The following is a 21,201-nucleotide window of genomic DNA, read 5'->3' as shown; positions in this document are numbered from 1 at the left end:
CAGGTTCTTTGCCTCCCCCCTTTTTTTTGGGGTCTTTGCCCATTTTTTAATTGGAATTTTTTTGGTGTGTGTGGGGTTTTTTTTGGTGTCGTTTTGAATGTGTAGATAAACCATGCTCTTTCTTGCATACTTAATTTAAAATAAATTAAGCAGTATGCATCACTTGTTAAATGGGTAAAAGGAAAATTTTGTCTTTATATTATGAATGTTATTAAAGTATGTATTAAAATGGAAATTATAATATAATTTTTAATAGTATACTGATCTAAGTTTTGTTAACTTAAACTTGCTTCCTCTTATATACCATACTTTTTAAAAATGTATTTTTCAGTGACAGTTGACACACAATATTATATTAGATTCAGTTGATCAACATAGTGGTTACACATTTATTAAATGTAGAACAATTTTATTTTTCAATTATAGCTCAACAAAGCTGGGAGGAAAAAATTTCCAGGTGCATCCCACATCTACAGAATGATTTATTGTTTTTCTTATATTATTAAAAATAGAAATCAATTGCCTTAGGAATATTATACTTGTCTGCATTTTAAAGTTCTCTAGGGACACAGGCAAAAAGCGATCTAAAAAATTAAAATTTTTTCCAGTGTGAAATGTACACCAGAGAATGTAATGAACACACTTCACCCTGTGGTTCCGCTGAGAAGAGTCCTTGCGCCCAGACTGATGCTTGGAGCTATTAACTTCCCACCAGAGCCAAGTGCTCTGGGATTCTTTCTCTTAAGGGCAGAATGAGTGGGGTTGGGGAAGAGATGGGAGGTTCTAGGCTTGCCAGGATCAAAGACTAAAATGGAGCCGGACTCTATAACAGATGGGGAAGTCAGATTTCAGTGTCTGCATTTCTAAACAAGGGCCGCAGTTCTATGAGGGGACTCACAGCCTTAGCGCCAAGCCCTTGACCCTTAGAGGACAGGAGACCCTCTGGCTCCAGTGTGGCTTGGCCTGGGCCACCTTCAAGTCTGTACGTACTTGCTCCGTCTGGAAACTGAGTCATGATTCCCTGTGCCCAGCTGTGCCCTCGCCTTCACAAAGAGCTGGGGGAAACGACACGGGCGGCCTCAGGATTAGAAAACATTCTGTTTATGGCAAAGTCCCAAGCTGGGTTAGCTTCCCCATTCACCACGGGAGGCTGTGTAGGCAGAGCCAGGGTTCTCCCGCGGGCTGTCACTCAGCCTCGGGACCTGTCCAATCAAGAGCGCGCCGGGGCGAGTGGGTGGGGCAACGCGCCCAGTACCTCCCTTCAGGCTGCAGAAGCGCTAGGGTCCTGGTCGCCTGCCCTTGGCGTTCCTGGGTGGGTCTCCTGCAGGGATCTGCACTGGTCTGGGCAGTTCTTCGGAAGGACTCGGGGAGACCCAGGAGACCTAGACATGGTGAGTGTGCGGCGGGGTGCAGAGACGTGAGGAGGGGCTGGTTTGAGCCGGTTGAAACCGGCTGTGGCGGGACTGGCCTCACGCACCCCCTCACCTCGGCGTCTGAGGACCCCAGTCCATTGGGGCGATGCTCGGACCTTGTCCCCTCCGGCACACAGCGCGGGTGTCCTTTCCCGTCTCGGCGCGGGGGGACTTCAGCCCCGCAGCCTCTCTGGGCAACTCTCCCCAGAGGGTGCGGGACCTCGGGGAGGGTCGTCAGGGGGCAATTGTGACTTGGTCTCCGGGGTTGGTTTGTGGGAGGAGCTGTGGTCAGTGGGGTCCCGGGTGGGGAGAAAAGAGGGCGGTGTAACAATCTAACCGAAAGTAACCCAACAGCGTGATCAGATCATAAATTCCTAACCAGGCAGGTGGTGGTGGCTAGCCATGCCCCAGCACTCAGCTCCTTTAGTAAAGCGTTTGTTTCCCTTTGCCCGGAGCAAGCCCTGTCCATTGTTCTTGTGCATCTAGGTGAGCACACCTTCGCGGTGCCTCTGGGAAACATTACCCCCCGCAGGCCAGCACCTGATCTTTTCCGTGTCCTGAAATCCAGTCCCCCCACCTGGCTTTCTCCCACAGTCTAATCTTCCTTCCCTCCGTAATTCCAAATGCAAACTGGAAGAAAATTGTAAGGGTCTCTTAATATTTTATTGATTTTTTACAGAGAGGAAGAGAGAGGGACAGAGAGTTAGAAACATCGATCAGCTGCCTCCTGCACACCTCCTACTGGGGATGTGCCCGCAACCAAGGTACATGCCTTTGTCCGGAATCGAACCTGGGACCCTTGAGTCCGCAGGCCAACTCTCTATCCACTGAGCCAAACCGGTTTCGGCATGTAAGGGTCTCTTACTGAGAAGCATTCTTCCGTCTGTTGAGATGTTGCTTTTAGGCATATCCTCTGTTTGCACCGAGGAAACTCAAACAAAAATTTTCCCACAGGGACGCTTCTTCACTGGACACCAGCCCTTTCTGTGTCCCTCGGAGGACTGTGTTTCTCTTGAGTTTCCCGCATGTTTGGGGAGCAAGGTCCCAAATCCACAACCCTGCGCCTCCAACCTAGCTCTTTCTGGGACAAGACCCTACATTTGTAAATACTTATTTTGTGTCTATGGATATTTTACTGGAGAGGAAAGCCGAGAACTTGAAATCCGATTGCTTGAAATCCCCTTCCCTCTTTCCCCAGCACCTGCCCTGGGCATAGGCATCCTGAGAAGTTCTGTGGATGGAGGTTCCTCTTTCGAAGCTTAATGGGATCATCTGTCCTGTCACACTGCCCCTCCCAGGGTCTTGTCACCTTGAGAAGATGCATTGATTAAGTCTTCGTTTTTCCATAGGGATCAAATATACTTAATCAATAAGAGCTTGAAACACAATAGAAAATACTTTCAAACAGGCAAGAAAGGGGTGACTTTCAGAAAAAATAAAATATTTCAGTATTACATTCCATTTGTATAGAATTCTTCTTTTACTCTATATCCCCCTAAGCATGTAGAGTAGGCTTCTGAGATATGTGGTTGGCTTCCCTTCCCTTCCCTTCCCTTCCCTTCCCTTCCCTTCCCTTCCCTTCCCTTCCCTTCCCTTCCCTTCCCTTCCCTTCCCTTCTCCCTTCCCTTCTCCCTTCCCTTCCCTTCCCTTCCCTTCCCTTTCCTTCCCTTCCCTTCCCTTCTCCCTTCCCTTCTCCCTTCCCTTCCCTTCCCTTCCCTTCCCTTCTCCCTTCCCTTCTCCCTTCCCTTCCCTTCCCTTCCCTTCCCTTCTCCCTTCCCTTCTCCCTTCCCTTCTCCCTTCCCTTCCCTTCCCTTCCCTTCCCTTCCCTTCTCCCTTCCCTTCTCCCTTCCCTTCCCTTCCCTTCCCTTCCCTTCCCTTCCCTTCTCCCTTCCCCTCCCTTCCCTTCCCTTCCCTTCCCTTCCCTTCCCTTCTCCCTTCCCTTCTCCCTTCCCTTCTCCCTTCCCTTCTCCCTTCCCTTCTCCCTTCCCTTCTCCCTTCCCTTCTCCCTTCCCTTCTCCCTTCCCTTCCCTTCCCTTCCCTTCCCTTCCCTTCCCTTCCCTTCCCTTCCCTTCCCTTCCCTTCCCTTCCCTTCCCTTCCCTTCCCCCTCCCTTTCCTTCCCTTCCCCCTCCCTTTCCTTCTTTCCTTTCCTTTCTTCTTTCTTGCTTTGGATGTTTTCAAATCAAATTGCAGGGTTTAGACTTGCAGAGTAGAGGCCTTCGAGTATTTAATTATTTACAAACCAATGCTTTCCCTGGAAATACATTAACTGACATTTACCTGAAAGTAATAGGCATTAGAAGTTTTCTAGTTGGCCAGTACAGGACCCCGACCATTTTCTTCTTTCCACCTGAGGCTGCGTGTATGTGATTTTGGTGGGCTGTTTTAAACACCGGGCTTTTGTGGTCCCAAAGCATCTCCAGTGGGGGTTAGAGTCCTGTGGTCAGTGACTCAAACCAGGACTTCCTTGAGCCTGGGAAGTTATTGAAGGCCCAGTTAATCTTCCTGGCGACCCACTCTCGCAGGTTGGCAGAACTGAGAGAAGCTAGAGACCCTGGAAAGCTGGGGGTGCAGGTGCACAAGGGGGAGGGGGTGAAGGAAGAGGGTGATCCCGTTTTTGAGTTTATAGTTTCTTTTTTAATCCTCACCTGAGGATAGAGGATATTTTTCCATTGATTTTAAAGAGAGTGGGAAGGAGGGAGAGAGGGAGGGAGGGAGAGAGGGAGGGAGAGAGAGAGAAAGAGAGGGAGGGAGGGAGAGAGAAAGAGAGGGAGGGAGAGAGAATTAGAGATCAATGTGAGAGAGAAATATCTATTGGTTGCCTCCTGCACTGACCAGGCTGGGAACTGAACTTGCAACCCAGGTGTGTGCCTGACTGGGAATCAAATCCATGCCCTTCCGGTGCATGGGATGACGCTCCCAGCCACTGAGCCACATCGGCCAGGGCTGAGGTTATAGCTCCTTAGGCCTAGACATTTTTAGATCTTAGGTTTGAGTTTTGCATCCACAGTGTAGGGGGACTGTGAGTGTAATTTTTGCACATTCAGAAAGTCTGTGAGGCTCAGGGGTTCTGACTCCTGGACAGAGGTCTGATGAATTGGGAAGTGCATTTGGTTCAGGACCTTGAATTGAATCGGGTTGAGAGTTTCCCCACTGGTAAGAATGGAAGCCTGGGGGAGGGAGGCTTCCATGGTTACAGGAGGGGAGGGTGTGTGGAGCCCCCATGTTTATCCCTGGGGCTGCTCAGGTGTCCCTCCCATCCTTCCCACTCTAGGGGTTCTCTCTCAGTCAGGGGTGGGATTGTATTCAACTTTCTCAATGTGGGCTTTTTCCTTAACTGTAAGGAAGCAGGCTGTTGATCTGTTTTGATTCCAATATTGCGAATTCTTTTCATTGGATTCCTTTATCCCTTGAATATTGCAGCCCTTTGGTTCTCATTTCCATGGCATCTGGGCTTTTAAACTATAACTTGTCTGAGGGAAATGATGTGAATAAGGTGAGATTGATTGTGCAAAGCCATACAAAATTTTGTTCCCATTCAGGCAAGAGAACATGTACATAGGAGATGAGTGTTTTTAAGTTCTCAGGTGCATTTTCCATTTTTACGTCCTGCCCTAGAGAACTTGACGTGTAAAAGGCTACACTATTCCTAATACAAGAGGGCTCCCCAGGATCCTTAAAGTAAATAAAGTTCTATTTTAATGGATTGGAGGAAAACAATTGAATTTTGATTTTCATTGATCTGAGGAAACAAATCAAAACTTTCCCCATATCTTCCCCAAATTTCTCCATGTAAATTTTTGAAATTTCTGGTATGAGCTGAATTGCAAGCCCCTAATGTATTTACTATGCAATTCATTCTTGAAAATATCCAGAGTGTGAAATATAGTGGATGAAAAGTATTATAAATCTCCTTGGTATTTTGTTTGTTTGTTTTTAGTTAGAAAGGGATTTGTAAATTTTTTTATACTCTGCAGTTTTATATCATTTACTTTCTAAAGGCTTAAGTTTTGGAGTGGTTTCCTATGTAGAAAAGTTAAAAATAATCAATATTAAAAAGCAGTTAATTAGTAATGATGATTAATCATAGGAAATATGGTGTACATAATGTTCTTTTCTTCTTTTTTTTTTTTTTTTAGGAAGGGAGAGGGAGAGAGAGATAGAAACATCAATGATGAGAATCATTGATCAGCTGCCTCCTGCATGCCCCACACCTGGGGACCGAGCAGGAATGTGCCCCTCCTGGGAATCAAACTTCCCGGGAATCGAACTTCGAACTTTGAGCTTCTGGTTCATAGGTTGATGCACAACCACTGAGCCATGCCGCTGGGCTAATTATCTTTTCTTGATTTAAATAAATAATGAGTAGGGACGTTTTTTTTTTAAATGCCTGAGAGGAAGGTAATTTAAGAAGGTCATTGCCTGCATATCCTGCTTCCCTCCTGTGCTCTAACTCCCTCCACCCTCGAGTGACCATTTTTGTTCACTTCTTGCTCATCTTGATAGTGTGTTTTTATATCAAAACAAGGCAGTGTAAATGCCTATTTTTCATACTTGGGCTTGTTATTATCATGAGTGGTCGGGCTCCACATGTTAGATATTTGACTTTGGGAAACGTAAGCCACTCCCCCGCCCCCCCTCCCCGTCCTTACCTGATAAGAACCTGGAGGCTCCTGCTCTGGGAGCTGCTGCTTCCTGGGGAGCCCTCCTGTGAGCCGTGCTGCCCTGTGGTGTATTGCTGACTCCATCTGGCCTTCGTGCTGTCTTCAGAAGACTCTGGGTTGACAGTTTAGGTAATTTCTCATCCTTTAGGATCAGGAGTTTGGGAATGGGACCCTCCTTAAAGTGGCCCTGGGGTCAGTGTCTTGGCTGAAACCTTTGTGTCTTTAGCATGAAGGTATGAATGAGGCTGGGGTCATGTCCACAGTAGGGTGGGCCTAAGGGGAGGTACAAGAATGAGTGTACCCCATGAGTGAAGTGAGCCCATCAGGTGGTCAGTCCTTAAAGAACAGGTATTTCTGCCCTAGCCAGTTTGGCTCAGTGCATAGAGTGTTGGACTGCAGACCGAAGGGTCCAGGGTTTGATTCCAGCCAAGGGCATGCACTTGGTTGCAGGCTTCTCCCTGACCAGGGCCCTGGTTGGGGTGCGTGCAGGAGGCAACCAATCGCTGTATTTCTCTCACGTCGATATTTCTTTCTGTCTTTCCCTCTTAAAAAAAGAAAGAAAGAAAGAAAGAAAGAAAGAGCAGGTAGAGAAAGAGAAGATATGGGGAAAGAAAGCCCATAGGTGGTAGGCTGAGTCAACTTCCCTAATACCAGAGGGCTCCCCAGGATCCTTAAGTACCTCTGCTGCTGCATCTGCCTCTACTGCAACACAGATCCTGACCCTCCAGGGGCGACTAGGCCAGCAGGGGGGGCAGTAAGGGGTGACCAGGCCAGTGGGGAGGGCAGTTAGGAGCAACCAGGCCTGCAGGGGGGGGGGGGGGAAGTTAGGGGCGATCAGGCCAGCAAGCAGAGGCAGTGAGGGGCAATCAGGCCTGTGGGGGCGGGGCAGTTAGGGGTGACCAGACTGGCAGGCAGGCAGGCAGGTGAGCGATCAGGAGCCAGTGGTCCAGGATTGTGAGAGGGATCCCAAATTGGAAAGGGTGCAGGCTGGGTTGAGGGGACCCCCACCCCCATGCACGAATTTCGTGCACCGGGCCTCTGGTATATATACACTGAGTGGCTAGATTATTATGATCTCTGAACGCATAATAATCTGGCCACTCAGTGTATATCTATATAATAAAATGCTAATATGCAAATTGTCCCCTCAACCAGGAGTTCTACCAGCAGGCAGGCTGGCCAACCGCCCATGTCCCCTCCCCCTGGCCAGGCTGGCCAGACCCACCCATGCACAAATTCATGCATCGGGCCTCTAATACTGAGTGGCCAGATTATTATGCGTTCAGAGATCATCATAATCTGGCCACTCAGTGTATGTATGTGTGTGTGTATATATATATATATATATATATATATATATATATATAAAAGGTCCACAATTTGACCGAGTTGGAAATCCAAAATATACTAAAAGAATTTACATAACAAAAATGGTAAGAGGGGACTCCTTGGCTTTGAGCCTCTAAAACATAGGTTTTGAAATAATGTTGCCAACTCCTCTAATGCAATAATTGAAAAACACTTACACAGTGACTCATGCTAGTTCTCAAATTACGGTTATACCTGAGACCTCAATAAATTAAAATGAGGAACTTCATGATCTTTATGGAGGACAAAGTGGTATACTCGCCTTAACCATCAGAAATCTTGGCCTTTTCTCATAGTCATAGCACCCAGAGTCCTAAAATATTCCATAATGAGCAGGATGGCTCTGAACCAATCATTCCTGAATTTAAGTTAAATTAACTCTTCACCTAAATGGCTTTACAAAATGGGACTTGATGGTCCCTACCCCTTACTTAAATTAATTAGTATAGCTCAGTGTAAATTAAACAGGGTCTTCCAAGATTGAAAACTGTTATAAGAAACTTTTTAGAAACAAGTGATTATCCCCAGTGCTTCTCCTTTGAACATTTGAATTTAGTCTGTGGATTACTGCAAATTTTAGGTTATGTTCCCAGCAAAACTCCTATTCCTTGTCCCCCACATTATGCAAATTACTCCATCCACTCAGCAACTGTTACACATTCTGCTGCCATCGATTTGGTTAAGTCTGCTCTGTTCAGTAACTATTTTAACAGCCTCCCGCTGCAGTTGGCCTTCACCTTCAAAGGGGCATGCATACCTTTACCTGGTTATTCTAGGGAACTTCAACTCCATTGACACTGCACACAGCTTCTGCAGACAGGATTTGAACTGCGTTTACCTGTTCTCCTTCTTAGGAGAACAGGTATGACATGACATTCATGGCATTCTTTGTGGACATTCATTTGACATTCAGGACATACATATATTGGAAAAAAGGGCTCAGAAAAAATGGATGAGCCTTTGCCCCACACATATTGTGAAGCCCTGATGTCTTTGTTACATGAAGAAATACCTATAGTCTCTATAGTCTCTCTCCAATAGGGGGTGTGCAGGAGGCAGCTGATCAATGATTCTCTCTCATCATTGATGTCTCTTTCTCTCTCTCTCTCTCTCTCTCTCTCTCTCTCTCACCCTCACCTTCCTCTTTGAAATCACCCACATCACTGTCTAGATTCTTTTGTGTATGACAGGCAACATATTCCTCATTTACTAATTTTATTTGAGTCCATTTGTGCTGTTACTTACAATCTGCCCCACCTTGAGTGGGTACTCCTACCATAGAAGGCTCTAGACCAAACATATCAAACTCACGGCCAGTGGGCCGCATGCCTCGAACGAGTTTGACATATTTGCTCTAGACTATTTAAATTGCCACACAACAGGCACACTTGTCTGTGTCCTCCTAGACCCCTTCACTATATAGGCTTTGTTGACCACCTCCCTTATCTCCTTAGACTTACCCATCATGGCCTTAAGTTGTAATTTTTGTCTTCCTTTCCTTAGTTATGTTGACTAGGTGCCTATCAATTTTATCAATCATCTCAAAACACAGCTTTTTGTTTTTGTTTTTTCTCCACTGATTATTTTTTCACTGATTTTTGTTTTTGTTTTTTAGAATTCTTTTCTAATTTCTTATTCTTTTATTCTGCTTACTTTGGGTTTAATTTGCTCAATGTTTTATTGTTTTCAACCTTTTTTTTCTGCATTCTCTGGCTTTAATTGATCATTTGATCTGATTTTTCATCTCTTCTATCAAATGCACCTTCTTTCTTAAACTTTTTAGTGGTTGCCCTTGAGTTTTCAGCATACATTTACAACTAAGCAACTGCCTCTGTTGAGTCACACTGCACCCCTTCACTGTGTGCAAGTACCTATCCCTCATTATTCCCAACTCCCCCCTCTCTGTCCCTTGTCACACTGCAGTCATTTATTTCAATTATCCATAGTTTGAAAGTACCAAATACACAATTTCTAATATTGTAAACAAAATGACATATATTATCTTACATAATAAAAAGGTAATATTTAAATTACCATCACTCCGCTAAGCCCATGATTGGGCCAGCGGGTGACACAGGGGGCGGGACTCGGGGTGGCTGAGGTGGTGATTGGGCCAGCAGGACGCTGAGCCATGGCTGTGCTGCGGCACAGACAGGCCTCTGGGGCAGTGAGCCGAGCCGGCGTTTTGGAGGTTTGGAGGCGACGGGCGGTGGGCGGTGGGCGGTGGGCGGTGGGCGGCGGGTGGCGCAGCTCCCCGGGGAGGAGTCTGGCGGCAGTTGGGCCTCAGGAGCACGTGGCGGCGGCCCCAGCCTTCCTGGGTGGGAGGCAAAGGCAAGACCCCAGCCTGGGCTCCGGCTGCAGGAGGACCACGCCCCCGCCCCACCTCGCCCTAGGGGCCCAGGGACTTCAGAGCTGCCGACCAGCGGACAGACAGCTTACACGTGCATGATTAAATCATGCACTGGGCTTCTAGTAACAAATATAAAAGATAGTTTACCTTCATTTATTTTTCCCTAAGCCCTCACATTTACCATTAACAGTCTTTCTGATGAATTTTTAAACATTTTATTCAAAGTAGATGTACTAGTAAGAAATTTCCTCAAATTTTGCCTAAGAAAGCCCTTATTCTTTATTTTTGAAAGGTAAGTTTATCTTGACACAGCATTTTAGGTGATGGTTTTTTTCTTTCATAACTTTAAATATTTTACTCCACTCTCTTCTTACATGGTTTCTGAAAAGAAGTTTGATTTAATTCTATTTTTTTGTTTCTATATAATGAATGTGTTTCCCCCTCTGGCTTCTTTCACTTATACTCTCTGTCTTTGATTTTTGTCTAGTTGAATAGGAGACACTTGGGTGTGCACTTTTGTTGTTTATCATGTATAGTGTTCTCTGAACATCCTGGATCTACAGTGTGTCATCTCATTAATTTGACGAAGATCTCAGTGGTTGTTACTTTACTGCTTTGTTGTGTTCCTTTCTCTTATGTTCTTCAGGTATTTCTGTGAGACATATTTATTTATTTTAAAAAATATATATTTTATTGGTTTTTTTACAGAGAGGAGGGAAGAGGGATATAGAGTTAGAAACATTGATGAGAGAGAAACATCGATCAGCTGCCTCCTGCACACCCACCACTGGGGATGTGCCTGCAACCAAGGTACATGCCCTTGAACGGAATTGAACCTGGGACCCTTCAGTCCACAGGCTGATGCTCTGTCCACTGAACCAAACTGGTTAGGGCTTTCCGTGAGGCATATTTAACCTTTTGTTTGAAGAAGGTACCTAGGGATTAAGGCTATAGTGTTCTGTTTTTGTTTGTTTGTTTGTTTGTTTGTTTTTTGTCTTTGTCTTTGCATTAGAGTCTGCTGAAATATATATATTAGAGTATATATATTTAATCAGGCCATGTTAAGAACAGAATATTTGAGACATTTTTCTGAATGCCAAGTTTACTTTCTCTTTTCCAATTTTGACACCACTGAGTTGCTCTGTGATGTAAATGCTCAAATACATCTAAGAAGAGAAGTTCATTTCACATTTTTTAGCTTTTTTCCCTGTGAGTTTGGGAATGATAACCTCTAAGTTACTTAAATGCCAGACCAGAAACCAGCAGGCTCCTGCTCCGATTCTTGAATGATTGCTGACAGCTTTAGGACCTCATTCCTCCTCCCTCCTCTGGCGCCCCAGGCTCCCAGCCACTCCTTCAGTGGCGGCCAGGGTGGGTGGGAAGCTTGGATTCCTCCAATGCTAGGGGCAACCCAAGCCTCCTGCTCGCTCCAGCTCCATGGCCACTGCCCTTTTTGTTGGGTTAATTTGCATACTCACTCCTGATTGGCTGGTGGGTGTAGCAGAGTGACAGCCAATTTGCATGTTTCTCTTTTATTAGTGTAGATTGTGGACATCTGGACATGAATATACTCCCTTGCAATCTAAGCTCTGGCCCTTGCTCTGTGTCAGCAGGGCCCTGGATGGACTGCTATGGTTGTGCTGGAAAGAGCTCTTCTGGCCTATTATTACCTCAGTGTGTGTGCCCAGAAGCAGCCTGAGGCACATGAGTGTAGGGATTGGTGGAGTAAGTTGCTATTCCTTCTTCCTTTTCTCTGAGCTCTAAGTTCCAAGTAAACCTCTAACCCATCAAATCAGACAAAAAGAAAAGAAGGGCTGAATCTGTGGTAAATATTACATCAGATAAGAGCAGTGCTTCTCCCCAAGAATATTTCCATTCAACCAGCTGCATACAATTCCTTCTCATTTTCCAGAAGAATTTAGAACATGGCCAGCTGAACTGTGTTAAAAGTTGGACTTCCACAGGCCTCCTGGACTTTCATGTTTGGTGATGGGTCTAGAGAAAAAGCTTGTAGTTCTTGACTATTTTTTTATTTATTGAAACCTCATTGCAGATGCTAACATCTGCCTCATGGAGTGTTGTAAATGGTGAGCAGTGAAGAAAGAGATGAATGTTTCTCAAAAAAATGGATGGTCTTAAAATGATAATATTTGTTTCATTTGAACAGCAATTCTGTCCTTTTCAAAATTCTCTGAACCCTACCATTGGCAGGGGGTGGGGAGGATGTAATGTGATCACAGTAACAACGTGTAAACAATTTCCATGTGTTCATGATGCTGGTAAATTTATGAGGAAGAAAATGTGGACAGAGAATGAGTTTCTTATTATCAAATCATAGAATAACTGTTTGGAGACAACAGAATCAGATGTAACCTTCCTATAAATGGAGTCTGGGTGTCCAGTGCTGTTGGTCTGACTCATCCTACTTTACACATATTTGGGCTGTTTTAGGACTCAGTGGCCTTTGAGGACGTGGCTGTGAAGTTCACTCTGGAGGAGTGGGCTTTATTGGATTCTCCACAAAAGAAACTCTACAGAGATGTGATGTGGGAAACCTTCAGGAACCTGGCCTCCATAGGTAAGGATGACAACTTACCTTCACCTCGTTAATTAGAGGACAAGTGTTTCTTGGCCATCAGTCTTGTTCTCAGATATAGAATGTGGGAAGGGAGGACATTGGTAAATAAACTGGGCATGGTCACAGCACATCTTGAAATAGAATCTAATAATTTCTCTGCAGTTTCTAATAGTTTGGAATCAATTTTCTGGCTCTGCATTTTAGGAAAAAAATGGGAAGATTATGACATTGAAGATCAGTACAAAAACCAAAGGGGAAAACGAAGGTGAGTCACACTCAGAATAGAAATCACTATCTTTGTGAGAAACCTGTAATGCTACCAAATTTAAAAAGAAGCAACCAGCCATAGCTGGTTTGGCTCAGTGGATAGAGCATTGGCCTGCAGACTGAAGGGTCCTGGGTTTGATTCCAGTCAAGGGCACATGCCTGGTTTGTGGGTTTGATTCCCAGTGTGGGGCATGCAGAAGGCAGCTGATCAATGATTCTCTCTCATCATTGATGTTTTTCTCTCTCCTTCTCTCCTCCTCTCTGAAATCAATAAAAATATATATTTTTAAAAAGAAGCAACCAAAATAACTTCTGCTTCACATTTATTCTTAGAAAATTTCCACCAAATTACTTTCTTATGTATGACAAAGAATGTCAATACTTGCAAAGTAATTTAAATGGAAAGAGTATTGATAAATCCTTTACATGAATATCATTGTTTTGATAGTAGCAAAGGAAAACTCTTGCAAAGCATTCAGTACATTGTTTCTAATCATTCAGAGAGGGGGAAACCTAAAATTTTGCTATAAATCATGAAAATATAGTTCAAAGATTCTAGTAATAATTTTAAAATAATTGATGAAATAATAATTAGTAATGTGCTTCTAAATTTTTCTAGAAATCCAATATTAGAGAGAGTCTGTGAAGGGGAGAAGAACAGTCAATGTGGGGAAAACTTCAGCCTTACTCTAAATCTCAGTCCAAAGAAAAAATCTCTTCCTGTAGTAAAATCATGGGAATACAGTGTGTTTGGGAAAGTCTTCATGCAGCCGTCATCCCATAATATGCACATCAGATGTCACACTGGAAACAAGCCAAATGAGTGTCAAAATTATGGAGACAAGCTATATAATTATGATGTATGTGGGAGAACCTTCAGTTATCTTCAGTGTTTTGACAAACATGAAAGGAATCAAAATGGAGAAAAAGCCTATGAATGTAAGGAATGTGGGAAAACCTTTAGTTCTTCAACTTCACTTCAAATACATGAAAGATCCCACACGGGAGAAAAACCTTATAAATGTAAACAGTGTGGTAAAGCATTCAGTTGTCTCAGTTCTCTTCGACGTCATGAAAAAGTTCACACTGGAGAGAAACCCTATGAATGTAAGGAGTGTGGAAAAACCTTCAGGTATTATCAAAATTATCGAAGACATGAAAATAAATTTACTGGAGAGAAGCCCTATGAATGTAAGGAATGTGGGAAAATTTTCAGATGTTATCAAAGTTTTCGAAGACATGAAAGAAATCACAGAGAAGTGAAACCATATGTATGTAAGCAATGTGGTAAAACATTTAGTTGTCTCCGTTATCTTCGCAAACATGAAAGAAATCACACTGGAAAGAAGCCTCATGAATGTAAAATATGTAGTAAAGCATTTAGGTATCCCAGTGATCTTCAGAAACATGAAAGAAATCACACTGGAGAGAAACCTTTTGAATGTATGGAGTGTGGTAAAGCCTACAGAGATCCCAGTTCCTTGCAAACACACCAAAGAACCCATATAGGAGAGAAACCCTATGAATGCAAGGAATGTGGCAAAGCTTTCAGTTCTCATCAATGTGTCCAAATACATGAAAGAAATCATACTGGAGAGAAACCCTATGTATGTAAAATATGTAGCAAGACATTTGGTTATCCCAGTTCTCTTCGATATCACAAAAGAACACATACTGGAGAGAAATCCTATGAATGTAAGGAATGTGGGAAAACCTATAGATATCTCAGTTCCTTACGAATACATGAAAGAATTCATACTGGAGAGAAACCTTATGAATGTAAGGAATGTGGGAAATCCTATAGATGTTATCAAAGTTTCCAAACACATGAAAGTAATCACACTGGAGAGAAACCATATGTATGTAAAAAATGTAGTAAAGCATTTAGTTGTCTCCATTATCTTCGAAAACATGAAATAAATCACACTGAAAAGAAACCCTATAAGTGTAAAAAATGTAGTAAAACATTTAGGTATCCCAGTGATCTTCAGAAACATGAAAGAAATCACACTGGAGAGAAACCCTTTGAATGTAAGGAATGTGGGAAAGCCTACAGAGACCACCGTTCCTTACAAACACATGAAAAAGCTCACAATGGAGACAAACCTTATGAATGTAAGAAATGTGGGAAAGCCTTCAAATGTTATCGAAGTTTTCAAACACATGAAAGAAATCACACTGGAGAGAAACCATATGTATGTGAAAAATGTAGTAAAGCATTTACTTGTCTCCGTTATCTTCGAAAACATGAAAGAATTCACATTGGGGGGAACCCTGTTTATGGAAGCAATTTGGAAAATTCTTCATTTCTCACACAACCTTTCAAAATCTGAAGATGAACTTGAGAAAAATCATTAATGTGCAGAATTTGCAAAAGGCTTCAGTTAGTTTCTTTCAAAAGCATGAGAGGACTCACTGGATAAAAACTCTTAAATGTAAATAGTTTAGGAAAGATTTGAATTGGTCCACATTCTTACAAGTGAAAATTCACTTCAAAAAGGAAATTAAGATGTAAGTAACATGAGAAAGCTTGATAGAAATTAATCCATATGGAATGTGCCAGAAAGTTTTCAATGTGAAAGAGTTCTCATTAATGTTGTAAATATATTGTGTTTATTGAACCCTTTTCTATACCTCATCATTTGGCTGTGGATTTCTATTAGTTACTTTTAGAAATGAATACTCACATCAGATAGTAATGAGAGTCTTTAAAAAAACAGTATATAAAATTGATAGGTAGTGCTCTTTTCTTAAAATATTTAATAATATTTTCTCTCTATCTTGTAGCCTGTTAGATACATGGGTGAACTGAAGTCTATTTTTTTAAAACGTGTCTATCTGTTTTTTTAAAAATAAATCTTTATTGTTCAGATTATTACAGTTGTTCCTTCTTTTTCCCCTCATAGCTCCCCTCCACCTGGTTCCCACTCCACCCTATGCCGTTATCCCCCCACACTGTCCTCGTCGATAGGTGTAATATTTTTCTCTAATCTCTTCCTGCATCCCCCACACTCCCTATCTCCCGAGGATTGTCAGTCCACTCCCTTTTTATGCCCCTGATTCTATTATATTCACCAGTTTATTCTGTTCATCAGATTTTTTATTCACTTGATTTTTAGATTCACTTGTTGATAGATATGTATTTGTTGTCACTTTGTTGTTCATAGTTTTTATCTTTACCTTTTTCTTCTTCTTCCTCTTCTTAAAGAATAACCTTCAGCATTTCATATAATACTGGTTTGGTGGTGATGAACTCCTTTAGCTTTTTGTTTCTGTGAAGCTCTTTATCTAATCTTCAATTCTGAATGATAGCTTTGCTGGGTAGAGTAATCTTGGTTGTAGTTTCTTGCTATTCATCACTTTGAATATTTCTTGCCATTCCTGTCTGGCCTGAATAGTTTCTGTTGAGAAATCAGCTGACAATCATATGGGTGCTCCCTTGTAGGTAATTAACTGTTTTTCTCTTGCTGCTTTTAAGATTCTCTCTTTGTCTTTTGCCCTTGGCAATTTAATTATGATGTGTCTTGGTGTGGTCCTCTTTGGATTCCTCTTGTTTGGGGCTATGTGCACTTCTTGGACTTGTAAGTCTATTTCTTTCACCAGGTGGGGGAAGTTTTCAGTCATTATTTCTTCAAATAGGTTTTCAGTATCTTGCTCTCTTCTTCTGGCACTCCCATAATTCGGATGTTGGTACTCTTAAAATTGTCCCAGAGGCTCCTTAACTATGTTTATATTTTTGGATTCTTCTTTCTTTTTGCTTTTCCAGTTGAGTGTTTTTTGCTTCTTTGTATTTCAAATCTTTGACTTGATTCTTGCGTTCCTCTAGTCTGCTGTTAGGTCTCCGTATAATATTTTTTATTTCAGTCTGTGTGTGCTTAATTTCTAGTTGGTCCTTTTTCATATCCTCGAGGGTCTCACTAAATTTATCGGCCTTTTCTAGGAAATTCTTGAAAAACCCTGTAACCGTGGTTTTGAACTCTATGTCCAGTCGTTTGTTTTCCTCCATTTCCTTCATTTGTGACCTGCCTCTTTGTCTCCACATTTTTGCTGCTTCCCTGAGTTGGTAGAGTAGCTTTATGTGGTAGGTGTCCTATAGGGCCCAGTGGCTTAGCCTCCCCAGTTACCTGAGGTGGAAACTCTTGGTGCACCCCTTTGTGGACTGTGTGCACAGCCTTGTTGTAGTTAAGTCGTGATTGTTGTTGGTATTATTGGGAGGAATTGACCTCCAGGCCAATTGGCTGTGAGGATCAGCTGTGTCTACGCTGGGAGAACTTCTGTGCTGGAGACACCCTTATGAGACAAGACTTGCAAAATTGCAAAAGCCTCTGTGCTCAGCTTGAATGGGGTGGAGTTTTAGGGCAGGCTGGCTTCCCGTCAGCCCTGCCCTTTGAGGCCCCTGGGTCTCAGTGTCCCTCGGTAATTGCTGCAAGCACCTCTCAGAGAAAGCCACCCTCGAGTTTTGCCCGCTGCCAGACAGTCCAGTTTCTCCCCGAATGAGTCTGGGTTCCCAGAAACTTGTCCGGAACTGGAGTTCAGCGCAGTTGGGAGTTTCCGTCTCCCTCCTGCTTTAGAAAGCCAGCCGCACACTCAGCCGCCTGTGTACTCAGCAGTCAGTCCTCTCTGCATGTGCGTGCTTCCGGACCTCTGCGTTCCGCAGGTCCCCTGAGTCTCAGTGTGCTTTCTCTTTTCCTGACAGTCCTGATTCTCCCCGAATGAGTCTGGTTTCCCGAGTCTCGCGTGGGACTAGAGTTCAGCGCAGTTGGGAGCTTCCATCTCCCTCCCACTTTAGAAAGCCAGCCACGCACTCAGCCACCCGTGCACTCAGCCGCCCGTCCTCTCCGCGTGCGTGTCTCTGTACCTCAGCCTTTTGCAGCTCCTCTGAGTCGCAATATGATTTCCTCTTTCCTTCTAGTTGTAGAATTTCCACTCAGCCAGCTTTCTTGTGACTCTGGATGATGTCTGTTTTGTCTTTTAGTTGTAGTTTTGATATTGTTGTGCGAGGCAGCAGTTTAGGTGTTTACCTATGCTGCCATCTTGGTTTCTCCCTAGGTTTTCAGTATCTTGCTCTCTCTCTTCTTCTGGCATCCCCCATAATTAGGATGTTGGTACGCTTGAAGTTGTCCCAGAGGCTCCTTACACTATCTTCATATTTTTGAATTCTTTTTTTCTTTTTTCTTTTCCGGTTGGGTGTTATTTGCTTCCTCATGCATGTCCCATACTGGGGATCCAGCTCTCAAACCGGACATGTGCCCTGACCTCCTGGTTCATAGGTTGACACTCAACCACTGAGCCACGCCCACCAGGCTCATATCCATTTTCTGAGAAGCATAGGTTTCCACTGATGGGTTCACAAGATCCACATCAAAGATTCATCTGAGTTTGGATTTTCTGTAAGCCCTCTTGTGTCCACCAGGAAACTGATCAGTGCTGGCCTGGGCGAGGGGCTGGGGCAGTTTGCAGGCAAGCCATGCCCCAATGGGGTGAGGGTCCCTGCCTGGGTGAGGGGCTGAGGGCTGTTTTCAGGCTGGTCACACCTCCTTCAAGGTGGGGGACCCTGCCGGGGTGCCTGGCCAGCCTAGGTGAGGGGCTGATGGCTGTTTACCGGCTGGCTGAGTGGGGACCCTCACTCCATGGGGGCGTGGCAAGTCTGTGTAAGGGGCTGAGGGCCTTTGCAGGCCCCTCCCTTGGCAGCTGGCCCTCGAAACGCAAGCCTCCCGCTCGCTCCAGCCTGTTCCTTGGCCGCCACCCACAGGCCTCTCCTTTGGCGGTTGGCCCAGGCAGGTAGGAAGCTTGGCTTCCTCATCACCAGGGGTGACCCAAGCCTCCCACCCACACTGGCTGATTCTGTGGCCATTGCCATCTTTGTCCTGCTAATTTGCGTATTCCCTCCTGATTGGCTGCGGAGTGGTAGTCAATTACCATATTTCTCTCCTTAGTATAGATATTCACAGAAGAAATATGTTTGCAGTTTGTTTTTGTGGTGATGAACCTGAGCTGCCTTACTGACTGTCTATGTAAGTGAGACAAGTCATTTAGCTCCCGAAGTCTCAGTTGCCTCTCTAACCAAAGGTGCTCAGATTAGTGCTTCCATGTTTAGGAGTCTGTGAAGATGAAAAGCACTGAGCCAATCCTCCCGTGGTGCTGAGTGCCTTACCCTTAGTAAGCCTCTATCAGTGCATTTATTTTAAGTATTCAGCAGGCTCTGGTGGGTGGGGACTTGTGGTAGCGGAGATGGGGATGGGGGAGGCAAGGCCGGCACTCACACTCACAACCACATACATGTACAGACACACACAGCGCCTACCAGCTCACAGCCTTTTCCCCCTTTCTTTCCCTCCCTCCCAGCTCACTCTTGGAGCCTCTCTCAGAATGAGGAAACAAAACAGACTGGGCCTGAAGAGGCCTGGATGGAAGGGAGGGTGGGCAGAGGGTGGAGCAGCCCCCACTGGTCCCACCCACTCTCAGCCGGGAAAGAGGAAGAGGGACACAGGGAGGCCTGGAGGAGTGCTGAGAAAAACAGAGACAGAGACTGGGTGAGATCAGGCTGGCAGGGGAGGGCAGTTGGGGGCAAGATCAGGCTGGCAGGGGAGGTCAGTTAGGGGTCATCAGGCAGGCAAAGGCAAGTTGGGGGCAAGATCAGGCTGGCAGGGGAGAGCAGTTGGGGGTGATATCAGGCTGGCAGGGGAGAGCAGTTGGAGGTGAGATCAGGCTGGCAGGGGAGGGCAGTTGGGGGCAATCAGGCAGGCAGAGGGGTTAGGGGCAATCAGGCAGGCAGGCAGAGGCAGTTTGGGGATCGGGCCTAAACCAGCAGTCGGACATCCCCTAAGGGGTCCCTGATTGGAGAGGGTGCAGGCTGGGCTGAGGGACCCCTCCCCCCTGCACGATTTTCATGCACTGGGCCACTAGTTATCTTATAAACACTAAAACAGTTGCCCAGACAGTGTGGCTCAGTGGTTGAACATTAACCCTTGCACCAAGAGACTGCTGGTTTGATTCTTGGACAGGGCACATGCCCAAGTTATAGACTCAGTCATCAATGCAGGAGATAGCCTACCTATGTTTCTTTCTCATTGAAGTTTATATATCTCTCTCCCTCTCCTTTCTTTTCTGAAATAAAATATGTATGTCTATATACATACACATACATATAGACATATAGACATACATATATATCATTTTTAAAACATAAAATCTAAACTGGCCGATAAAATAACTATGAAGTAATGCTTTTAATATAATTCTGTGATGACTATTTTGATTTCATCTATGGGTGGTTATTTTTCCTCCTCTGAAATCTTCAAAATACATGCTGTGATTAAGACGTATTGCCTTCTTAACTAGATAGAAAAATGTCATTGATTCTTCCACTACTGACAAACACCATGTCTACATTTCAGTCAGACCACAAGGAAAAATATTTTTAGGTACAAACAAATATCTGTCTTTCCTCCATTTAAAGGTACTTCATGCTTTCTACCACAAAAAGGATCCATTGCTTCCTTATTTTCACTCAGATATAAGAGATGCTGGAGTGCAACTTGGGAGCTATCCAGTGAACACTGAGACTGGCTCCCACACATGAAGGAAAAGGAAAGAGCAAAGAAAGAGACAGACCACTCCAGATTTTTAAGTGGCCGTTCTAATAAGCAAAGGAACTTGCAGACCAGGGAGGTCTTGGGTGGCCATTAGAGCAGTAGACCTCCACACTGCCCCCCAGAATCTTCAAAGTTTACCTAGAAGCCTTCACTGGGTCACCCGGTCAGATGGGGTCAGCAACACATTGTTCTCTCAAACCTCTGTCCTTGAAATGGCCCTTAGTTCTCCATCAGTGGGCAGAACATATATCTCAGGGACAGGGGTGGGAGGAAGGAATCTGATTGCACAGTTATAGCTCATTGATTGACCAGCTGTGGCATCTTCTCAGTGACCCTCCCACAGAGCAGCTGCTTGAACCGTGTGTAACTCTTTCCATTAGGGCCATATGCCAAGGTTACGGGGAAAATCTATACATACAAGGAACTCCTTGTGCCTTCTCAGTGGAGCTCTTTGATGAAAAGATCATCTTGTAGGGTGAGTCTTGAGACTTCATGGTTTCCATGGTGCAGGTGGATGCAGCAACACTAAGTCTATTCTGGCCCTTGTGTTTGCCATGATGGAGACTACAAGAACCACTTTCTCTTACACCCAAATATATCACCAATGGATTTCATGTAACCCACTTGGATCTTCTCTTCTGATTGTAAAACTAGAGGCCCAATGCATGAAATTCCGGCAAGAGTAGGCCTTCCCCTGGCTGCTGGCACTGGCTTCCCTCTGGCACCCGCCACCCAGGCTTCCCTCTGGCCACCTGCAGGACCTAGGATCCGGGCTTCCCTCTCAGCCCCAGCTTTGTCCTGAAGGACATGTGGTCTAATTTGCATATTACACTTTTATTATTATAGATAAGGTACAAAATTCCATTCCCTAGAACAATATCTCAATCCATTGACATTTTGCTTCCTGACAATAAACTCACAAAAATTCTCATGAGGTATGAATGATTCTTACATTGACAGATGGAACCC

The 21,201-nt window shown here is 44.4% G+C and overlaps 1 protein-coding gene across 1 annotated transcript; it reads left to right on the top strand.

Annotated features, from left to right (window-relative positions):
* The first annotated feature begins 1,288 nt into the window (after window positions 1–1,288).
* Window positions 1,289–15,195, top strand: LOC307099773 (uncharacterized protein). The gene is made up of 4 exons (XM_079771694.1): window positions 1,289–1,391; window positions 12,244–12,370; window positions 12,575–12,635; window positions 13,257–15,195. The coding sequence occupies exons 1-4, from the start codon at window positions 1,389–1,391 to the stop codon at window positions 14,968–14,970; spliced, it is 1,905 nt and encodes a 634-aa protein (XP_079627820.1). The 5' UTR covers window positions 1,289–1,388; the 3' UTR covers window positions 14,971–15,195.
* The last annotated feature ends 6,006 nt before the right edge of the window (window positions 15,196–21,201 follow it).

This window comes from Cnephaeus nilssonii (assembly GCF_951640355.1).
Source record: "Cnephaeus nilssonii genome assembly, chromosome: 5".
Lineage (NCBI taxonomy): Eukaryota > Metazoa > Chordata > Mammalia > Chiroptera > Vespertilionidae > Cnephaeus > Cnephaeus nilssonii.
Note: the sequence above shows the minus strand (reverse complement) of the source record. Positions and strands in the feature narration are given on the sequence as shown.

Bases quoted from the DNA above. Each gene is read 5' to 3' on its own strand.
- LOC307099773 (XM_079771694.1), top strand. The intron at 12,371-12,574 runs GTAAGGATGACA...TCTGCATTTTAG, and splicing joins CAGGAACCTGGCCTCCATAG to GAAAAAAATGGGAAGATTAT. The intron at 12,636-13,256 runs GTGAGTCACACT...AAATTTTTCTAG, and splicing joins AACCAAAGGGGAAAACGAAG to AAATCCAATATTAGAGAGAG.